This window comes from Xiphophorus maculatus, chromosome 3, assembly GCF_002775205.1.
Source record: "Xiphophorus maculatus strain JP 163 A chromosome 3, X_maculatus-5.0-male, whole genome shotgun sequence".
NCBI classification, from domain to species: domain Eukaryota; kingdom Metazoa; phylum Chordata; class Actinopteri; order Cyprinodontiformes; family Poeciliidae; genus Xiphophorus; species Xiphophorus maculatus.
In genome coordinates, this window is record NC_036445.1 from 27,457,304 (window position 1) to 27,478,897 (window position 21,594).

Here is a 21,594-nt window from a genome sequence, read left to right on the forward strand (position 1 = left end):
TAACGGCGACTCCATCCTGCCTGTTCAGTCAGTTCAACTGGATCAGTTCAACCTGAGTATGAAGTTGTCTAAAGTTTACAAAATTAGTGTACATTCAGTTAGTAAGTGAACAACAAAAAAGCAAAAATAAACTGATGAGTAAAATGTTAAAATCAAGGCACCATGTGGCAAATCAAGCATAAAGTACAGCAATTAAAAATAAATACATGCAAAAACCACTGCATATTATAAAGCATTGTTAGATTATTTTCTTTTAGCCTGTAAGAATATTCTAGAAAAAAAAGAATTTTTACAACCAGTTTCAGTTTCCAGAATTATCTAGACTTGAAAAATTATTGAATAAATTCCAAGAAATAGATAATTTCATGCAGTTCTTCACTAATAAGAACATATGAAAACAAATCAAGCACTTTCTTTCAACAATGTAAAGAGTTGCACAGATGAATCTTAGTGAAATTGTCAAGTGCAAAAAACGTTGCAAGTGACTTCAAGTAGAATTACATTGGATCCAAAACGTTCAGCAGCGCATGACATGTTTATTGAGCCCTATGGTTTTTACTCTTTGGATTCACAGTTGGGTAAAATTTAAGCTACGACACACACACACACACACATTTTCAAGTTAAGTTGAAATATTAATTTCATTCTTTAGTATGTGACTCTCCAATACGAGGTGAAACCCGCATAACTAGAGGGAGAATAAAATATCAGTTTATTAATGTCTTCTTTTTCTTTTACAAATAAAAATCTGAAAAGTGTGGCATGCTTTTCTATTCAGCCCGATTAACACTGACACCGAAAAATGGAATTCCAGCGCAATTCACTCACAAAGCCCTTTTGTCATATTATTGCATAGCAGTAAACAAAACGCCACCTGCTTGGTCAACTTGAAGAACTCAGACTGAAGTTTGGAGGAATTGGGTTTTAATCCCTACAGCGGAGCTCCGGGGACTTACAGGACCAATACCGAGGTGACAGAAAGCGGAGGAACTAGGTCGCCAGCTTGTCTCGGCTGTGATCGCACTCATCGTAACTTCTTCTTTCCAAAATGTGTGGATCACTTCAGCTGTTCCTGTTCCGCCCAGTCTTGCCATCCACCGGGATAATGCTGAACACTGCAATGAAAGAAAAAAAAAACCCTGAAGAAAATCCCTCAAGTCTTTCTAAATGTTCACTACTGATTAAATCTATGTTTCAATTCAGTAACAAAAAAAATGTATTCTCCAGTAGTCTCTTTTTTTTGAAGGGCAAGCCACACATCTACTTTACTTTAACGGCATGTTCTCTATTATTTATCATAGTGAGAAGAGCAAAAGAAAAATGGTATTTTTGTTACATATTTATAATTATGATATGACAATTAGATGAAAATCCTGTGACACTTTGATCAAGTTAAATTTGTATTCCTTTATTTCCAGTGTGAAGTTATTCGACAAAAAAATAAACTTATGTTTTTTTTCCTGTTACTAAGTGTTGTGTACTTTTTGGCTTGACGTGTAACAGATGTGTGGCATCTTTCCAAAGGACACCACATAATAAAGCTTTCTGCAACAACAGGGTATAAACTGTGAAACCGCAACAAAACAGAGTCTCACATGACACTGCAAGGCACACATCTACTTTACTTTAATGTAAAGTAGATTTGCATTAAATCTACTTTAGTAAATTATAAAGTAGAAGTAGATTTTCTACTTTAACGTAAACGTAGATGTGGGAAAAAGATTAACGTCAGGGAGATTTGGAGTACCAGTAGAAACCACATTTTCAGATTTTTATTTCTAAACCAAATTTAAAATCAGGTTTTCTTTAAAAATACTTTTTTTTTCAAGTTTGTAGTTGTAACACAGGTTAAAAAAAGTTGAAGGAGTATGAATTTTTTTTTTTTTTTTTTTTTTTTTTTGCATTGCACTTTAAATTTGGAGGTTTCTAAACAATCACTAACTCTGTAAATCCCAGCGAAGCGGCTGCGTTGAGGGCAGTCTTGCTTCTGACCCCGGCCAGACACACGAACACAATGTTATCCGTCTGCCTGGGCATTTCGCCGTCGTATTTATCTTTAAACTCCTCCGGAGCGAGCTGGAGGGCAGTGTTCACCTGTCCCACTGGGCAGTGAAGGCAGCGCAAAGAGGTCAAGAGAAAAAGAACGCGCTGTTAGATAAATATAACACATTTGTGAAGCTAGCTGCTTTTTAAAGAACATTCACTTAAAGTATTTTCAGATTTTAAACCATGAATACCATATAATGTAGATTCAATTAGCTTTTTCAACTCACTCACGTGGGACGTTGACAGATCCGGGGATGAAGCCGTACTCCCGGAGCTCCCAGGGTTCCCGGACATCCACAACTACAGTTTTGCCGTCAGCCAGGAGCTGCTTGAGCTGCGCATAACTCACATCTGTGTTCCGTCCTTCAGAGCTAAATTTGCGGAGCTGGAACTCTGTTTCTGAAAGCCAAACAAACATGGGGGGGGATATAAGGGTTATACATGGGCTTCGTTGCAAAACAAGGAGTCGTTTAATGTTAAACTCACTTTTGCAGCCTCGGTAAGTGTCGACAAAGCAGGACACAGCTACCCGTCCCACAGGTGAAGAAGACCCATGAGGAACGGGGAGTCTGGAGAGAACACCGGTCAACCTCCAGCATCTCCTAAGCGCCATAATACCCAGTGTGTGAACAGAAAACCACGTTACCACACAAAAGTAACGCCGGAATGATTCTTCTGCGCTTGCGCAGGAGTGCAGATCATTTAAAGGACAAACTTATGTAAATAATATCACCTATGACCATTTAGTAGTTCATTTTTTATTTATAAGCACATATTTAGGACAAAACCCCATTGAAAGTTTTAGAAAAAACATTTAACGCTCTTGAATTCTGAAAGAAACGTTTGCTATTTTACGTGAATGCAGCATTTGATCAAGCTGCGCTGCCGTAGTTGCGTCACATGTTGACTTCTGCGGCTAAAGTTGGAGCTACCGATAGCTTAGCAACATCTTCTGGTGAAAGTGAAACCGACAGGGGGGGAAACACAGAGTCTGCGGCTTGTTCGCTCGTCGCTAGGCGTGAACATTTGGGATGTCGTAAAGTCAAAGTATTGTTCTGTGTGAAAGTTACGCGTTAGTTGCTGCATTTGTCGCGACATGCTAATGCAGCTAGCTTGTTAGCTAGCCAGGAAGAGTTGAGACATTACTGTTGACTTTCAGCCAACACAGACAGCAAAGCGGCGAGCTGAGAGAGGTAAGTTTAAACTGCTTTCTTCGCGTCTGGTCATGAAAAGAGGGGTTGTGTTTGAGGTGTAGGTTGTACATTATAACGGTGGGAAGCTTTTAATGCATAAATCCGGACTGTCCACACTGAGTAGGCCTCTTATCTGTGTTCTTGCCCATTGTAGAGTAGATATTCACTGAATTAACTCTCTTTGTTCACCCGTCCTTTTTATTACACTAATGTATTAATTTCTTGTTCAGATAGGATGATTAGATTTGACATGAATATGTAACAACTCTAAATACCACGAGCGAGTATTGGATAAATCATTGTAAGGAAAGATCTCTTGGATTCCTATGGCAACACGAGAATGTGGTTTAAGTGCTTGCTTTTAGCAACATCAGAAAAAGCAGTGAAGGTTTTTGCTGCATTAAATCATTCATCTGAATTAACACCACATGAAGCTGTCTCAACAAATTTTATATAACCTTTCCCTTGATCCCAGGGTTTGGGAGAGCCTGGAATAATTTGATCGGCATACAAAAACATATTATTGATAGCACTTATAGATTCAGAGTATTCCCTCCTGATTCCATTGTCAAATAGTTTTATCCGTATTTCTACCTCTCTGTCTATCCATCCACCAATCTCACCAACAATGTCAAATTATCCATTACTTGTTTAGCTGTCTGTCATCCATCTATCTATCATATTGGACTGTTCTGACTTATGAGCGGTTTGGGACTTTGGTTTTAAAGTTTTGTTGAGAGATTTTTGCTCCTTTTAACAAAAAAACAAAACATCTCCCCCCTCCAAAAAAACACAAACAAACAAAAACACTAACCTGAGCTCGTTTTCTATCCGCACTATCAGAGCTCCAGATGCGGCTAAAGGATCCCTTTTCTTTGAAAGCCGCCGACATGACAAAGCGGACTAATAAACCACGGAAACCTCGAGATGAGGAGTCATCAGATGAAGTCAGCGGTAAGTCGAAAGCAGTCAGCTCAAGAGCCTTGGCGTGCCATTAATGATCAGGTTTGGTTCTAAATACTCTAGGTTCACGCTAAATAGAAGGAATTACTGCCGTGTTCAACCAGGGCAAGCGTTTAGTTGTTATGCTAACAAAATATTAACGTTTTCTGAACAGACAGAAATCTGAAATGTTAGTTTTCTTTTGCCGTTGCTCAACTTTTGAAACTGCTACTGCTTTCTATGTTTTATCAGGAGCTAAAACGATTCATTGGATCAACAGTGATTAATCGATTATTGAAATAACCATCAGCTAATTTAGTAATCGATTAATCGTTACCTGGAGTATACAGCCTCAACAAAACGGCAGATTTTAGAAAGAACAACTCACAGCAGTAATTGAGCCAAAACTGTAAAAAAACAAAAAAAAAAACATTTTGCATTTATATAAAAATGCCTTCTTTGTTTGTAGCTATGTTTTAGTAGGTGGCAAATTTTAGTTCTATAAATTATTCAATAATCAACAGAATAACTGATTTACTAAAACAGTTGTTAGTTGCAGCCCTAATTTTATCTAACTTTATTTTAGTTCTGATCGGTTAAAGATTTATTTCCAACTTATGAATTTGTTATGAATAAACATAACTTTAGTTTGCATTTAGACTTACATTCATAGCTGGTTTTAGAGTTTTCTTTTCTTTTCTGTTGACTTATTTTGAAACCAAAATTGATTTTGACTAAAACCTTGACTCTAGTAAATGTGCTTATAACAGTTTTTATAGGCCAGGATTCACCTTACCACTCCCATTTTGTTACTATTCTAAAATGTTGTTTTTTCAGTTTCAGGCGATTATTTGCTAAAACCATTCATTAAGTAGTGTTTCAAGCTTTTAGGAGCACTCTGATCTGTTGTCGCTGTAAATTTGTTCCCTTTTTTTAAAAACCAAAGACCCTGAATAAGTGGTCCCCCTTTAAAAGTCCACGTATAGAAAACCTTTCATCGATTGAATGTTGTTTGACGACCAGGGTTGACATGCCAGCATGTTAACAAAGCAGTGGACCTGAGCTCGGTGAAGAAGTCGGTCCTGTCGAGCGTGTGGTTGGTCTGCGCCGAGTGTCTGAGGGAGAGGACGATGATCGACGGCGAGCCGGCAGCGTGCCACGACATCCTGGTCTGCCTCAAGTGTGGTTTTCAGGTCAGATTTGCTTCTCTTACATAAAACATTGTAAGAGCGTGATCAAATTCAGCTCCCTTTTATCTTGCAGTATGTTTGAAGTTGGCCATTTATTTACTGCTTTTTTGACAAAAAAAACTCCACATTTTTATTAAGGCTTTGACTAAGTTGTATTAGTAATCGATTAATCTATCGATTTTTGTGACGATTAATCAAATTAATCGGATTAAAAAATTGGCACATTCAGCAGATTTTTCATATTACCACTTAAACATTTCTTTTACAATATTAGAAATATATTAAAATATACAACCAAACAAATAATTCAAGCCCTTTTTAAAATAAGAAAATTAAAATTTTCTTGCCGAAAATGCAATAGAGTGCATATATTTTTTGGACAGCTTTGACTTGATTACTTCTCTTGCTGTGTTCATTCAGTAAGGTTTTTGAGTATGTATACTCCATTAATGATTATTTGATTGTTAAATTAGGAGACAATTATTTCATTAATCGATTAATCATGATTAATTGTGATTAATCAATTAATCAGTCCCGCCCTAATTTGTGTAGCCTCTTGTATCAAACTAACTACACTTAATTGTGATCAAATTTGCAACCAAGGAAGCAATGTAATTAGTTTTTTTTGCCTACCTTTGCTTACTGAAATAAATCAGGCTGGTGCGTACAGATTGCGTTATTTTGTTTCTAAACTTGAGAAAATGAACGAGAAGCATCACAATGAAAGAAAAGCATTTGAAGCAAAACGTTAATATTATTTCACTCAAAGAAGAAAACATCTTTTCAAGACCCCAGCGAAGATGTAGAAGAAGCTGCTCTGGTCAGATGCCACCACCATGGAACTTTTACTCCTATATTTAAAGCTGAAGATGTGCCTGAAAACTAACACTGCACAGCACCCCTATGCAGGAACGCGAATATAAATGCATGGTCTGCTTTTAAGCTTTTTATTTGTGAATAATAATAATAATAAAACATATCTCTTTCTTCCATTTCCCAAATCTGCATTACATTTTTGTCGGCTTTTCATGTTAAATTCCTTTAAAATACATAGTAGTTTGAGGTTGTAATGTGACAAAATGCAAAAATAAGTCTAATTTTTTTAAAATCAGTAGAATGACATTTTAAACATAAGCTGTCTCAATGAACTGTCTTACAGGGCTGTAACCAATCAGGAATCCAGCATGCCGTCAAGCATCACCAGACCTTTCATCCAGAGTCGCACTGCATCACCATCAGCCTGAACACGTGGAAGGCCTGGTGAGAATCCCTGCAGGCCACCGTAACGAGGAAAAAGTAAAGCTGCACAACCAAAGGGCTGATTTATGACAACGTGTTTAACTTGTATAGAAACTAAACAAATTTAGCAGATTTTTAATCAAAATTCACATGAACAATTTTAACCAAACAATTTTCCTCCACTCACACCAAATTGGTTTTGTTAAAATGATCAGTGCATCTGTTTTTGTCTGCTTTTGCTGTGTATTTTTGTCATATTCTTAATGAAATATATTTTTACATTTTCAACAGGTGCTTTGAATGTAACGAAGAGCTCTCTACACACTGCAACAAGAAGGCTTTGGCTCAGACTCTCGACTTTTTGCAGAAACATTCTGCCAAGGCGACATCAGGTAATACGGTACAATACAATTTTATTCATGAAGCACTTTAAACCAACACCGTTGGTGCTGCACACCAAAGCAAATAAAAAGGCCGGAACATCGCCGAAGTTTAATGATGCAGCTGTTTTTCATTTGATGATCATCATAACACGGTATACCTGCATGATTGTTTTAAAATATTATGTTATTTAGTTTGATCAACTTCCATAGTAAAGGAAAACCAGTTTTAAACCAATTGTTGCAGTAGTCGGCTTGCCGTACAGCGGCTCCCCCTTGTGGCAGGAGCTTTCTCTTCCTCCCATCAGTCACAAAATAAGACAAACTGAGGGAAAAAAACCCGTTCATATTTTATTCTTCGTTCTGAAGAATTATGAATTATGATTTTCTTTATGTTAAAGGGAACAGCAGATACTGGCATAGACTGGTAGCTGCACTAAACATTCAGACTAAGCTGTCCTTTTCCCCTCATTCAGACCACCTGAGTCCTCCTCGCTCAGTCAGCCATATAACTCCTGATAATCTCATGTATTCACACACACACACACACACACACACACACACACACACACACACACACACACACACACACACACACACACACACACACACACACACACACACACACACACACACACACACACACACACACACCTTCTGTTGCTGGCTCCTGGTGCCCCCCACTGCGTTGTGTTGGCATGCAGGGAGCTCGACTAACAAACTGAATCTGATCAGGGTGGTGGGCAGCATCAGCACTTTTTGGTCTCAGCGTGGCCCACTGCCCGGTGCCATGTTGCCAGCGGCCAAGCGGCCAGTTGCCCGGGCCCAGTGAAGCTGGTCCCTCATGTCTACCATTGCAGGATTTATCTGCCCTCCTCTTACTCTCCATCCTACCCCCCCGCCCCCACCTTGCGCATCGCATGACTGCACATATTAAAGGAATTAAGCGCTCGAGCGACGCTTCCCGCCTGCGTTCCCTGAAGAACGCGAGCAGCTGCGTGGGGGTCCAGCTCCCGCTCCGTCATCCTTTGTCTCTCCGTCGCTATCTGTAGCTGTCCTTCCCGCAGAGCCGCTCTGCGTCTCACCACCTCTGGGCCTGTGCGCCGCACTAGTGGGAGCCAGGGTCCTCAACAAGTCAGAGCGACTGGATTTTAACAGCTGGAGCGCTCCAACTCTCAGCGGAGACATGCTGACGCACAGAAAGGGATGGCGGAGGACGTTGAACCTTGAAAATATCAACTTCCACGTGAAAATATCGACTTTACAAATGTGCCGCGAGCCCTGCTGAAAAAAAAAAGTTGCGTTCTTATTGGAGATTTATTCTTTTATGCATGTCTGTATTTTAAAACGCTGAGTTTTTTAGTTTCTCTTTTTTGATGGAGGAAAAATAAGTCCTCTTTCATAAACCTTTATATTTACCGTTGCCTCCTTCTTTTCAGCAATTTTGAGCTCTTTTTGTAATAAAAATACAATTTATCGCCACAAAACGTATGTGTATATCAGTATAAATTATTTTAGATTTTAGAACAAATAAAAATGTTTTACCTTTCCAGCAAAAACACCAAATCTTACCAAGTATTTTTAGTTTAGTTTCTAGTGCAAATATATTAATACACTTGGAATAAGACAAAACTAACTTACAAGTAACTTTTCAGCAAGACACAGAAACCTGTATCTTGCTGAAAAGATACATCAAGTTTGACAACAAACTTGTACTTTGTCATCAATAATTAATTAATATGGATGACAAAGTACAAGTTCCACTAGCAAATTATTTCACTTATAACATGGGGAAAATATCTTGTTATAAGTGAAATAATCTGACAGTGGAACTAGTATTTTTTTAGAAATCAATTTTAAGGAATTATTAAGACTGAGATATGAATACTGTTTTTTTTACTTTTTTTTTACTTTTTGTGTCATTGCGCCATAAAAAACCAGATCGTGGACGCGGACTAGTTGAAGAGAAATATCCTTGTTGATGTTTGAGCGCAACAAAAAAACTTCTGGCTAATCAAACGGCACTTTACAAACCTCCGGCACGGGAGAGGAGGCGTGTCAGCCTGGCCAGCGGCGGCGCACCAGAGCTCACGTCAACCGAACTGAGATGTAGGTTTTAAGGTGGACCAGAGTTAGCCTTTTTTGGATTCACATCAGAGTTGGATATCGCATTCACACCTCACCAAACAAACTGGACTTTTTAGACCAACAAACTACAGTTCGATTAAAGCGGACTAACCGGGGCGTAAGGTGTAAACGCGCCTTCAGTCTTTTTTTTTTTAGATGCGTGGTTCCTGCTAGTCTGCAAACCTTGACATTTTGGTTGTTACAGCAATGCGTAGCGTCAGCATCTACCAAAATGACACTTTTTGCAGACCGGTTGATTCGCTCCAAAAAGGTGGAGGGAAACGCATTTAATTAGTTTATTTGCAACATTTTAAAAAGTTCGCTCAAATTTTGCATGACAGTTGGATGGAAACATAATTATTGTTTTCTAAAAGCGTTGCTGTGTAATCTGATCAAACATAGTGGAGCTGCAACACGCCACTTATCACTAATCCATGATGACACCTGACAGAAATATCTTAAATTCGGAAAAATTGAGGGAAATGCGTTCATAAAAGTCCAGTGTTGGGGTCTTTCCTCATAAACCAGAACAAATCCGTTCTCTGGTGGAGCCATATTGTGTGGCACCAGGTTCGCTGTTGACCCCCCGAAGTGGAAAGTGACCTCCTACACCTTTCTTCTATATCTTCCTCTTTTAACTGACCTTTCACCCTTTCCCTGCCTCTCAGTTCTCCCTGCGGCTCGGTATATAGGCCGCTCCCTCTTTGTCGCAGCAAAGTAGATATTTGTTGCCTGGTAAGCAGCTTGTGAAATTGCATTTGATTGTGAAGGCCAGGTTTTTCTTAAGAAGCCACTGTTATGTTCTGGGTTTTTTTTTTTAAATTTCCTATAGACCTCAAGCACAAAAGGAGCCACAGCTCCGACTTTTTTTCCCTTCTTTTTCGTCTTTTTTTCAGAATCTATAATAATTTTGTACAACAACAGCTCCGGGAAGAAAGAAAGCCGATTAACTGTGCTCTCTCACCATCAAGGCCTTCAGCTCAAGTACCAGAGTCCCAGTAGAAATCGAATTGACCTCAGGGAGCCGGGCTCCGGCGTCGTAACACAGCTGGGGAGGCTTTGTTGAGTAAATTAAAATGTCGGCGTTGGAAGGACGGCGCTGCTTGTTTCGCATTGAAATCCCACAATCCCGCTCCTGTTCACAAGCTGTTGCCTTTCTTCCTCAGATTGTGCTGCATTGATATGCGCGCTATTATGCCCTTTGTTTCTTCTTGTGTTTTCTGCTTTTACATCATCCTGCAAAACTGGCAACATAATCAGATTATGAGCCGGTTTTGACGTTTGACCGCCAACGTTTCGGTGTGGAAAAAGTCTCGAAATGAGTTTTGGAATGAAAGCGTGATTGTTTCTTCTGAAATTAAAGTTGAAGCTAATCGGAAGCGGGCTTATTGTGTGAGAACCGAGTACGTCTTTTTCCAGTGTACGCTGGCAACTTTTATCACGTTTCCTCTCCTCAGTTAGATCATTTCAGAAACTAAAACTTACACACAAATAGACATTCTGTGATTGATGGGTACAGTGAGATCCTGCTGTAATTACACGTCAGTGTTCACCTGCAGCAGAGGTGTTAAAACTGAGCCTCGGGGACCACTTGTAGCCGTCAGAATGTTTTAGAGTGGCCCAGAGCTGCGTTTCAAGAACGCTACGGATATAGGTTTACACAGACTGTTGGCACTGTTTACTCAGAATCAAACCTGGTCACACACTTTCTTTAAACATTTTCGGTGAGACTAAACAAAAAATGATTTCAGAGCAAGAAAATTGAAAACAAAAACTGCAGAAATCAAAACAAGGAAGAATCTTTATGTTTCAGATCTATTACACATTGATCCTCAGGGGCGTCACTATGTATTAAGAACAAAGGGGGGGGATCCACCTCTAAGGTGTGCGGGCAAGTATAACATTTCTGAAGCAGCAACAAAAACGGAAAAGTAGCTTTTCCACTTTTAAAATGGTGTTCAGGGTAATGGAAACCTCTTCTACTACAAAATATGACTGGTAATGGTTAATCAATGAATTAAAATGATTTTCTAGCAAATGTTGGCAAGTTAATTACAATTTTCTGTGGCTCTACATTTACGATTGTTGGTTACGAGCAAATCTAGCCATATTTTTGAGCATGTTAAGATTTTTGTGGTAACAAAATGTGTCTTTTCGTTCCTTGTTTGCGTGTGTGATTTTTATACAACTATCATGCTTGAAATAAATAAATGAAACACATTTTACAGAAATTGCCCAGTATATTATAATATGAAATAATGGGAACCTGAGATTTGTGATCACATTTGAGTAAAAACAAAAATTATAATTTAAAAATAGAAATGATAGATTTTTAAAAAAGTGGTCAGTCAAAATGACGGACAACAATAAAGTATAGCATGACTTTGGTTTAAATTAATTTTTTTAGACTAAACACTGACAAAATTTTGAATATGATTCAATCATCTGTAGTCATTTTAATTCTTGTTTAATTTTAGTTGATTTTATTTACTCTAAGTTTAATCGACTAAAACATGAAGTCATAACTTGCTTCGTGTTATTTAAGGAACATGAAGCCTCCCGCTCTTTCCTGTCTTCCTGATGTCAACATTTATGCGAGATAATCTTACACCTCCAACCTGGACACCACAACATCAGTCTCATTGGTTATTTTTAAATCTTGTGCTGCTTTTCTGCATTTTCTCTTCTGTCTACACTCATTTTAATTAAATTCAGCAACAATAATGTAAATGTTTTTTTGTTTTTTTTTTGTCATAGTTGTTTAATTTTGAGTTTTGATGAAGTTCTTCTCTTTGTTTTATTTAGGGTAAAAAAAAAAAAAGGTATTTAATGAAAGCCGACGTGCTAAATAAAAACTGGTCCATCCTTAATTAAAATAACATGCATTTTCAGTTATTAGAGAATTTGTGGTCACCACATTTATGTTCATGTTGCTGCTATTTATTCCAAAAACCTTTATGTCAAATAAATTAGGATAATGCTGTTTGGAGAGTGTTTTGGCTAAAATGTTGATGTAAACGTGTAAAGTTTGTTCATGTTTTGAAAGGGTTTCATCTTGTTGGAAAAACAGTCGCATTGTTACATGATGAATTAGCGCTTTGGTCTTTTCATATTGGGTAAGCCGCGGTTGAGTTCAGGCACCATGGCAACCGCTAAAGGCAAAGCATTTACGCATGTCTTCTCACCTGTTTTTATTTGTTTTGCAAACGGCCATCTTTAGGAACTGTCACTTCAGCTTTGCCGAGTCAGTGGCTAGATGCTTGTCCCCTGGTGGTGAAAGTAATCAAGAGTGAGTCTCCATTTATTACCACCATTGCACATAAAAGTAGGGCAGATAGTTGGTAGCGCAATCTGTTGGGGTGTGTGTGTGTGTGTGTGTGTCTTTAAGTAGCATGTCAGTGGGCTCTCTTGGCCTCAGATGGCAAGAAAGCAAGCTTTTTATGCCCTGCAGTCACAACAAATTAGCAAATGAATAAGACATTTGGTGTTGCCTGGGCTTCCTCTTGACTGCCTGCTCTGCATGAAGTGAGCTGGCCTTGGCCCTCCACGCTGCTGCGCTGAAAGTGAGCATGGATGCACGGATGAAGCCAACTGGCCGTGCGATCCGGCTGCCTCTCTATTCAGCTGTGAAGCATGTGAAAAAAGAAAAGAAAAAAAAAAGGCTGTGAAGAGTCTGTTGGAAAATATTTCTTTGCAGAGACTTGTTGTTGTTTTAGATCAGTATAGTTTTTGACGTCGCAAGTGGCAGATGGGGGGGATTGTGGTAAGTTTGGTGCTAAAAGCAGTAGATGTTGGTAAATGGCACACTTGAATGTCATTTGTCGTTTCACGATAGAAAAGTTTAGCGTCTATGTGTGTAAATGTTAGAACAGCAAGTAAGTGGTATTGTTTTCTGAATAATAACAATGGTTGCCCTTGTTCAACCCAGCAACCGGACCTGCACATGTGGGTAAACGACGCAACATGAGAAAGTTTCTGTCATTGCCATCGTGCCCCGTGTGCTGGGTTTCTCCCTGGTTGGCGGAAACCTTCTCCTGTTTATGTCGTTTGACATTCGCCCTTTGTGAAGCCCATTAGCCAATCATCCCCAAGAAGGATTGTCGTAATATATCTCTGTAGACTCAGTGCAATCAGCTTGACTTTGATATACAAGCTTCTAAATGTGAACTGGAGCTGTTGGTGCAGGTGCCTAGAGAAAATATTCAACGTAATTTGACCCTATAAGAATGATCTGAATCAACAGGAGGATCATCAGCATCGTTTCTATGGACTCTTGCTCTATCCCCTGTGAAGGAAAGCCAAGTCACTGGTTCCTCTGTCCATCTCTGAGCTGACATTGCAGGAGGTGTTGGTGTGCATGCATGCCTGTGGTCGAGCTTGGGCACCTCAGTGCTTTCCTCCTCCCCTGGGGGAAAGGCTCCACAGTGTCACTGCTGCACTCGGTGGCTGAGCAAGGAGGGCCAGGTGGTGGTGCCGAGCACGGCACACTCAAGCGTGGACGCGGCGCATGCTGACATTTGCCTTCGCCGATTGCTGCAGGGACAGGAAAGATCTGCTTTTCCATATGCTTGCGCTCGTTCCAACCCTCTCCTCTGCCCCCCACAGTCTCAACCAGATGGCTCCCTGAACATTGTTTACCTTGGGTGACGGTCCCAGATGCAGAGCGTGTCCATCGGCATCTTCTTTCCGCCCGTTTGGCTTTCTCATTCCTCTGCACTCTCTTTTACTTCCAAGTGCCGGTCGTAGCTTTTTCAACCCTTGCCGATTCCACTATCCGTCTCACAAACTCTACAACCAAATGCCGCTCGGACACTCACGCTTACCCTGGTCATTTTCTTTTTTTGTTTTTTAATCACTTGTTGACTCGTGCGTGAGCAGATCGTTTCACACCAACCTCATAAATACAGTTTTTCCCTTACCTCCCCATCTCCGTTTGTTTTCTTTGGATTCGTGTGTGTTGACATCTGGGAACTCCCTTATGGCAGCTTGACGAGGATAAAAAAACAGGACTACAGATGTTGCAAGCGCAGAGGTCCAGATGCAGTTAGCTATCCTATACAGCGCGCTTCGACAACTTGTCGTCCCGACAAGCTGAACCTCACCTTTACCGTCGTTCTCCCTAAAATTCCGGGACAAGTTGAAGGATGCGTACGCCATTTCTCATCAATACCGAACGGCAGTTGGTAAAAGTCATGCAAAGTCAAAGAATTTGTTGAAAACAAGACTGTAAACTTCCCAAAGAAGTCACCCTTTTCTTTACTTTTCTCTGTAAAGAGAATTAGACGTTCACATTAAGTGTGTTTGTTAGAGCGTTAAGTCCAAGGTTTACATTCCAACGACTTTAGAGTTGTGGGGCCCCTGCGGAGAGAAGCCTCCTGGGTACTGCTGTCACTGTAAGAATAGATCTGCAATAAAGATGTTGCGCACAAGAAGTGAATCCATGCAAAGGCAAGGCCATTTGAGCGTCGAAGTAAAGATGCAGGTTCTTACAAAAGGCTTGCGGTTCGATTGATTTTCTTTGGTTTAGGCGTGAACAGGTCGGGCTTGTGACCCGTGTTTATGAATCCTTTGTGTCTCTCGGTATTCCTTTGAGATCTCCACAGTCTGCCTTTTTGTGACTTTTTTTTTAAAATCATTATCGTCTGTTTATAGAGTAATTTTAAGTTTTCTTTTTCAATACGAACCATTGAATAGTTCAATGAATCGCTTCTGTCATTGTGAAACCAGAAGGAAGTAGGTTTTTTTTGTTAACATGAAATTCCTTCTCCAATGAAAAAGTTTTTAACATTACGTTAGATTTATGATTTTTTTTTTTTCCTTGTCTTTCATGTCATACAATAATGCGAGGATAGAATTGTGACCTTCTGTACTGCAGTAAAGATTATTTGACCAAAAAGTTCAGAGGAAAAGTTGCATCAAACTGCTCTTCTTTTGACTCATGGAAATGTTTGGTCTTTGTTGTTGTCCTAAAGTTTATTTATTTATTTATTTATTTATTTTATCGCCCCGCAAGGGGTCTTTTTTTTTTGTGGGCTCTAGTGTCCCTTTTTCAAAGTAGGCTGACAGGAAAGGGGGAAGGAGAGGGGGAAGACATGCGGTAAACGTCGTCGGGTCCGGGAGTCGAACCTGCGACAGCCGCATCAAGGCCACGTTGCCTCTGAATGTGGGTCGCGCTAACCCCTCCGCCACCACGGCACACCCCCTAAAGTTTGTTGACACGTGTGATTGGTTTAGACTCCAGAGGCCATTACTTACAAATATTAGGAATATTCCCCAGTTCTCTAAAATGTGGCCAAGTTAAGTCAGAGCATCAGACCTAATAATTAGCATCAGGATTTGTCCAGTGGATGACAAAAGTACCTCCCTGAACTGCTTGACTTTTGGGATTTTAAGTCACAAATGACTTAAAATCATTTATGACTTAAAAAGGGAGCATAGTAGCAGCGAGAAATTTGAGTAGTTAGTTGTTAAAAGAAGGTTTCCCCATAAATTTTTGAAAAGTGCTTTGTGTGTATGGATACAGTTAATGTCTTTATGTGTGTTTTTCTTTCAACATTATGAATTTTAAAACTTGTTTTTTTTCTCCCAAGCTCAGTCAGATGGGTAATACAGGATATGCTGGCAGCAGGTTGAAGCTCTTCCACAGATTGTCATTGGGATTTGGGTCTGGACTTGCTATCAATACAAACAAAATGTAACTTTTTTTTTTTTTAACAAAAAGGGTTTTTGTGTAAAACATTTTTTGTCAAAAAAAGCCAAATTTAGTTGAACGTGATTGATTTACAAAAGCAGTAGAGAGGTTCGACCATCCAAAAGGGTGAACACTTTTATCGGCACTGTAGCTGCTAGTCACTAACTGGAACAATGGCATATCAGCGTCTGCTAACACGTGTTAGCACTCTGTCAGTCAGATGTTAACCTTCCTGTTCTGAGATCGGCTCATGCAGCTGCAGGATCCGCTCCGGTTCGTCCCTCGCTCCGCGCACCGCTCCACACTGACCATCTGTGTCGTTGTTTCTGTCGAAGGTTAGTTTTCCGCGTTGATCAGAAGTAACAGCTGGCTATGGAAGGGGAGTTCTCCTGCCCCAACCATTGCCCTGCTTCCCCCTCCTCCTCACAAACCAGCAGAAACTTCAACAGCTGTCATCTGCCTTCCCCAAATGACCCAGCTCTCCTTCCAGCTGCCATCGCAGCACCCTGCTCCCAACCCAGTTCTCATGTCAAGTCTGAACCACTTTCTTTTTTGTATATATTTTTTTTCAAAATCAAAGTTGGCAAGAAACTGATTATCATTTTCTATATGTAACTTTAATTTCAAACCGCACACTTTTGCATCTCTATCTCCAAATTTGACTCCAGCTTTGTTCATGATTTAACCGTAATGGAAAGTACTACAACTTAAAACAGAAATGCTTAATGTGGTTTGATTTGCTCCAGAGTTCCAGTTATGCTATGTGCATAGTTAGGCAAGTGAGTATTTTGACCTCATCATCATTTTTAGGCATATTTTTTTAACTTCAAGCTGGATAAACTTGAATGTGTGATGGAGTTAATCATGGCAGGCGGTGTGTAATGAGGGAGGGTTGGTCAACACCCAACATCAAGGTGTGTAAAATTAATAGGCACCTTTTTTTTTTTCTTGAAGCAAAATGGGCCAGAAAAGAGATTTAACTGACTCTGAAAAGTCAAAAACGACCAAAAGTCTTGCAGAGAAATCCAGCTCTCTTTTAACCACGCAACACTTACCATTTAATCTCACCATTTTTGGTGTGTTTGACTGCTTGTGTCTAAGCTAGCCATCGGCATTTCATTGTGTGTGTGTTCCAGCAGCATCACCCAAGATCATCAAGCTGCGAGAAGAACCATCAGACTACGCTGAAGCACAAAGAGGAAAGAATCCAGCCATCAACAGCACCTTGGTCCCTGTTAAGGGGATAATTAACCTTGGGAACACCTGCTTCTTCAATGCTGTTATGCAGGTTGGTAATAAAGCTGTTATTACTTTAGCTTGTGCAAAAAGGTTCTGTTAGTGACAAGATGCAGATGTTGGAGCAGAGAGCAGTAATTTCGAAACCAGCCCCCATCTCTTATTTTAGTTCTATTATATTAGAGCTGTAACTAACAGTTGTTTTTGTAATCGATTATTATATTGATTGCTTAATGATTTAACAAATCATTCAGTTCTTGTTTTCAGATAAGAAAATAAATATTTTATTGCCTAAAATGCAATATTGTAGCATTTCTTTAATGTAAACATTTGTAGATTAATTATTAATTTTTGCATTAACCAATTAATAATTGGAATGCAAAAGGTGCTTGATAGGAGATTTAGTTTTTTGCTCAATTTGAGCCAGGTGAAGCTAAAGCTTTGCTACTTAAGGAGTTCTGGGGAGAACGTAGTTACAAAGAAAGGTATTGTCATAAATGCAAAATGTATATTTTTTAGTACAGTTTTGGGTAAATTACTGCTCTGAGTGCTTTTTTTCCCCAGCAAGTGGCATTTTTTAACAATTAATTGATTACTAAAGTAGTTGACAATTACTTCAATAATCAACTAAGCCGATTAATCATTTCAGCCTTTAATTATATTAAGTGGCCTCTTCTTGAGTTAATAATCGATTACCAAATTAGTTGACGATAATTTCAATAATCGATTAATCACGATTGATCTAATTACTTGTCAGACCTACTGTATATTTTATTAAGTGAAATTTTTTGAGTCAATCATCAACCAGTTAGTTGAAGATTATTTCAATAATCGATTAATCACAATTAATCCAATTAACTGTTTCAGCCCTTTATTTTATGACAATAGCTGGTATAAATCTGAAATAGAGCTGTGTAATAAAGTGCCGATCTCATCGCAAACAACCTGCTTACAAGTAATTCTTTTATTTGCCGACCCTTTACCTAACATCACAATCACAAGGATTTCCATTCTGCCGCAGCGATAAATAGAACTCTGTAGAACGTGTAAACACTCATCTATTTATGAGGCTGGTCCGAAGCGACGCTGAATACAGTCCCACAGTAACAGAGTCCACCGGCCGCGGTGCGCAGCGAAACACAGGGCAGCAGATCACGCCGAGTTGGCTTGGAAACACCGGCCTTGCGAGTGGTGCTCAGTCGGTGCAGAGCGCGTTGACAACACAGCCTCCTCAGCCGGCCCCTGGTCATGTCATGGTGACTGCAAACTGACATGCCTCTGCAACAATGAAGCTGTTTTTTCATCCATTTTGTTAATCACCCTCAGGGTCTCGGCGGCTGATTGAAATTCGAGCGAGCGCGCTTTGCATGCTTCTCCCTGGCTCTCTTTCTCTCCCTCTTCCTCTCCCTCTCCCCCTTGTTTGTATTGTCCCCTTGAAAATTGCAATCTTTTTCAGTGAAAACACATAATTGTCAGAGGATGAGCAGTGTCTGCATTCACAGGCCCAGCTTTATTGTGTGTTTTCCATAGCAACCGTGTTTATTGGCAGGATTTGACAAAACAAATATCCATTGAAAGGCAGAGGAGAAAAAAAAGGTGCCTGTCTAACGTGAAGCGGCAGCCATTGTTTCAGGCCAACTTCTCACCAAGGTTCCTTCTCTGTGGAGAAACGCCACGGATCATAAATATCTTTTTGAAAGCCTTTTTTTGAAAGCCTCTTTCAGAATAATAAGCTCACCTGAATTTCCAAATGCTGCAAAAATGGACATAGCAATTGGCACAGGTGTTGTATACAGCATTTTAGAATCCCACAAGCAATCTTTGCTGTCATAAACCAACAATGCAACCATCAGAGGTTTGTGGCCAATTTACAACTTTACATTTTTGTGACACTCTCACCAGTTTTATTTTCTCTGGAAATGCAATTAACTCTGTTGACAACATTTATTTGGGTCCTTCCTGCTGTAAGTAGAATCAGAACCAACATCACATTTTGTGTGGAAAATGAAGAATTCACTTATAAACAGGATTTAGTGTTGATAAGAAACAAAATGATTAGAGTTTATATTTTTTTTAGCAATTAGGTTGTTGAGCATTGCTAGGAGCAAGTATTCCTTGTATTTTCTCAAGTCGGCTCCGGGTCAACTTGTTTCTTCAGAAATTAGACAAAACCTCATCCAATTTGCTATTGATGCAAATCAATAGCAAATTGGAAAAAAATTAGGAAACATTCCGCTGTAAAAATTAGTTTAATTTCAAATCGGTACTTCAGATTCTCAAAATATCTAACTTTGAGTCGATTTCTGTCGGTAACGACTTCCACAATGAAGGGTGTTGCTGGTAGCTCTTAGGTGTTGCACGGATCTTTCCGGCTGGCGGCCACCGGTCACGACTCATGAAGTTAATAATTCATAGTTGGGTCTTAATACAGCGGAACATCTGTATGTGTGATGATTATACGGATTCAGTGGTATCCAGTTTTTAGATGAATGAAATCACAAAAGTATTTTTCCTTTTGATTTAACAGAACCTGTCGCAGACGCACATGCTCATCGACCTCATTCAGGAAGTGAAGGAGAAAGGATACAAGCTGAAGATCTGTCCGCCTGTCGAGACAAATCTGGTACAGCCTGCTGTTGTGTATTCTTCCTCTGATGAGACAAATGTAAACTCCGATTAGACTTTTCTAATTTTGTAATTCAAAATTTTCATGATTTTCATTTTTTTCCCACAGAGACGATCGTTAACATATCATAAGGAATTTAACATTTATCGGTTTTTGTATCCAATTGAAGGAAGCTTGAAAATGTGGATAAAGTCATAAAAACAATTTGTTTTGCGTCTTAGAGCTCAATTAAAGGGACAGATTTTTGATCCGATAACATGACATTTTCCCTCTAACACTTCCTTACTCTTCCAGAGTCAGCTGACCGTGGCTCTGTCCAGCCCTGACCCGCTGACTGCAGCCATGATTCACTTTCTGCAGAGCATGAAGGAGTCGGGGAAAGGCCCCGTAAACCCCAAAGTCCTCTTCAATCAGCTCTGCCAGAAGTACGGTCTAACCCTTTATATCAGCATCCAATGCCTCACACTTGACCTCAACTGTCTTAACTCTCTTGACACATTTTTTATGTTTTTTTTGGTCAATGATGTTAAAAAACTAAACATTCAGAGCTTTACAACATGCTTTTTTGAGACGCAACAACAAAAAAGTAAATTATTTTTTCTTTAATAAGCCTGACATGCTGATTCCGATTTTGACCAATACAGATTTGTTTTTAAGTTGACGCTGTCGGGTGTTAAAAGGTCTCAGTCACAACACGCTTTCAGTGTCTGGATCTAATATTATGGGGGGGAAAAGTCAACAATGCCCACAAAGAAACACAAACTAGTTCTAACTGCATAAGGTAGTGTTCTTAAATGTCAATAAAAGGTTTATATCATTGCATAACTAAACTATACTACTCTTTCACTTTAACATTTTAAAAGCAAAACTTGTACAGCAGTTTGAGCTACAGATCTGTTTTGAGCCTCTTATCAAAACTAAAGTGAGGTCAGTTGAGGACAAACTAACAAAACAACTTGTTGCATCTTGAGTTGTTTTTTTCTTTCTTGCAGTTTAAAAAGAAAATACCCAAATGCAGCAGCTTTTTAATGCTATTTAAATGTAAATAAGATCCGTTTCGCATGTAAATATCTGGAAATTGATCGGCTCACCTCTAGTTGTAGTCATCTGGATTGTACTCTTTCCCTCTCAGCCATAGCAGCCTTTACTTTCACCTGCTTTCTTCCCATTTCAGCAGTGCTGAACATTACTAACCAGGTAACACCTGCTCCCAGCAGGGTACCGTCATCACATTCTGTCCCTTATTAAATGATCAGCAACTAACTTTGGCTAATCTCCAACACGCTGTGTGACCGGCAGACCCAACACCTTTGCTTCTGTGAGCTGAACAGCAATGTTCATGAATAGGTCCAGTGACTTCCTGTTGAGAGTACTACTGGTTGGGTCCAGCTTGCCTGTGTGTGTATGTGTATATGTGTGTGTGTGGTGGGTTTCCCACTGTTTGCCAGTGCAGGTGGGTAACCAGGACGTTTAATGCCGGATGAGTGAGTCAGTCTCTGGTGCGGCTTTGACGGTTATTCTGGTACCTCGCCGTCATCAGACGGTCGGCCGTGTGCTTCTGTGTTGCGAGCGTGGACGGCCACCTCACCTGGCACCATCTCAGGCTGCAACACGCAGGCAGGCAATTGTGCATCCAAACATCACGAAATGCCCGCACCTTTATGCACTCATTCGCTTAGTTTCAGGTGGGGCTCATCTATTCCACTAGCATGCATTCGTGAAGAGAGAGATTTGGTTTTAAGCCTCAACACCCATCACCCAGTTAGACGTCATGTTTGTTTTAAAGGGGCAGTATTATGTAAGATCGACTGTTTGGAGCTTTACATAATGTTATAATGTTATTCCCTCGTCAAAAACAAACCTGGAGTGTTGCTTTGACGCGCTTATGCAGGTTTGAGAAATCCTTTAGTCTCTCGTGGCAACC

The 21,594-nt window shown here is 39.8% G+C and overlaps 2 protein-coding genes across 5 annotated transcripts in view; one reads left to right on the forward strand and one right to left on the reverse strand.

The window, feature by feature from the left end:
• Positions 1-542: 542 nt before the first annotated feature.
• tstd3 (thiosulfate sulfurtransferase (rhodanese)-like domain containing 3) lies at positions 543-2,705 on the reverse strand. The gene is made up of 4 exons (XM_005807513.2): positions 2,533-2,705; positions 2,278-2,445; positions 1,943-2,102; positions 543-1,115 (listed from the first exon to the last, which is right to left on the reverse strand). The coding sequence occupies exons 1-4, from the start codon at positions 2,657-2,659 to the stop codon at positions 1,058-1,060; spliced, it is 513 nt and encodes a 170-aa protein (XP_005807570.1). The 5' UTR covers positions 2,660-2,705; the 3' UTR covers positions 543-1,057.
• Positions 2,706-2,937: 232 nt separating this feature from the next.
• Positions 2,938-21,594, forward strand: part of usp45 (ubiquitin specific peptidase 45) — a 43,419-nt gene continuing 24,762 nt past the window's right edge. For 3 of the 4 annotated variants that reach the window (XR_002752531.1, XR_002752532.1, XM_014471900.2), the window contains exons 1-8: positions 2,938-3,239; positions 4,083-4,193; positions 5,205-5,374; positions 6,531-6,631; positions 6,902-7,002; positions 16,945-17,096; positions 19,572-19,667; positions 19,965-20,095. Coding sequence is in view for 2 of the 4 variants with exons in the window: in XM_014471900.2 (XP_014327386.1) it covers positions 4,091-4,193; positions 5,205-5,374; positions 6,531-6,631; positions 6,902-7,002; positions 16,945-17,096; positions 19,572-19,667; positions 19,965-20,095 (854 nt within the window). In the remaining 2 variants the exon portion in view is untranslated. The remainder of the gene's footprint in view (positions 3,240-4,082; positions 4,194-5,204; positions 5,375-6,530; positions 6,632-6,901; positions 7,003-16,944; positions 17,097-19,571; positions 19,668-19,964; positions 20,096-21,594) is intronic. The other variant, XM_023330731.1, reaches the window with a different exon arrangement.

Excerpts from the sequence above, each read along its gene's own strand:
- tstd3 (XM_005807513.2), bottom strand. The coding sequence starts at position 2,659 with ATGGCGCTTAGGAGATGCTGGAGGTTGACCGGTGTTCTCTCCAGACTC. Across the intron at positions 2,446-2,532 it reads CACTTACCGAGGCTGCAAAA|AAACAGAGTTCCAGCTCCGC; the intron begins GTGAGTTTAACA and ends TTTGGCTTTCAG. Across the intron at positions 1,116-1,942 it reads GCTTCGCTGGGATTTACAGA|TGTTCAGCATTATCCCGGTG; the intron begins GTTAGTGATTGT and ends CTTTCATTGCAG.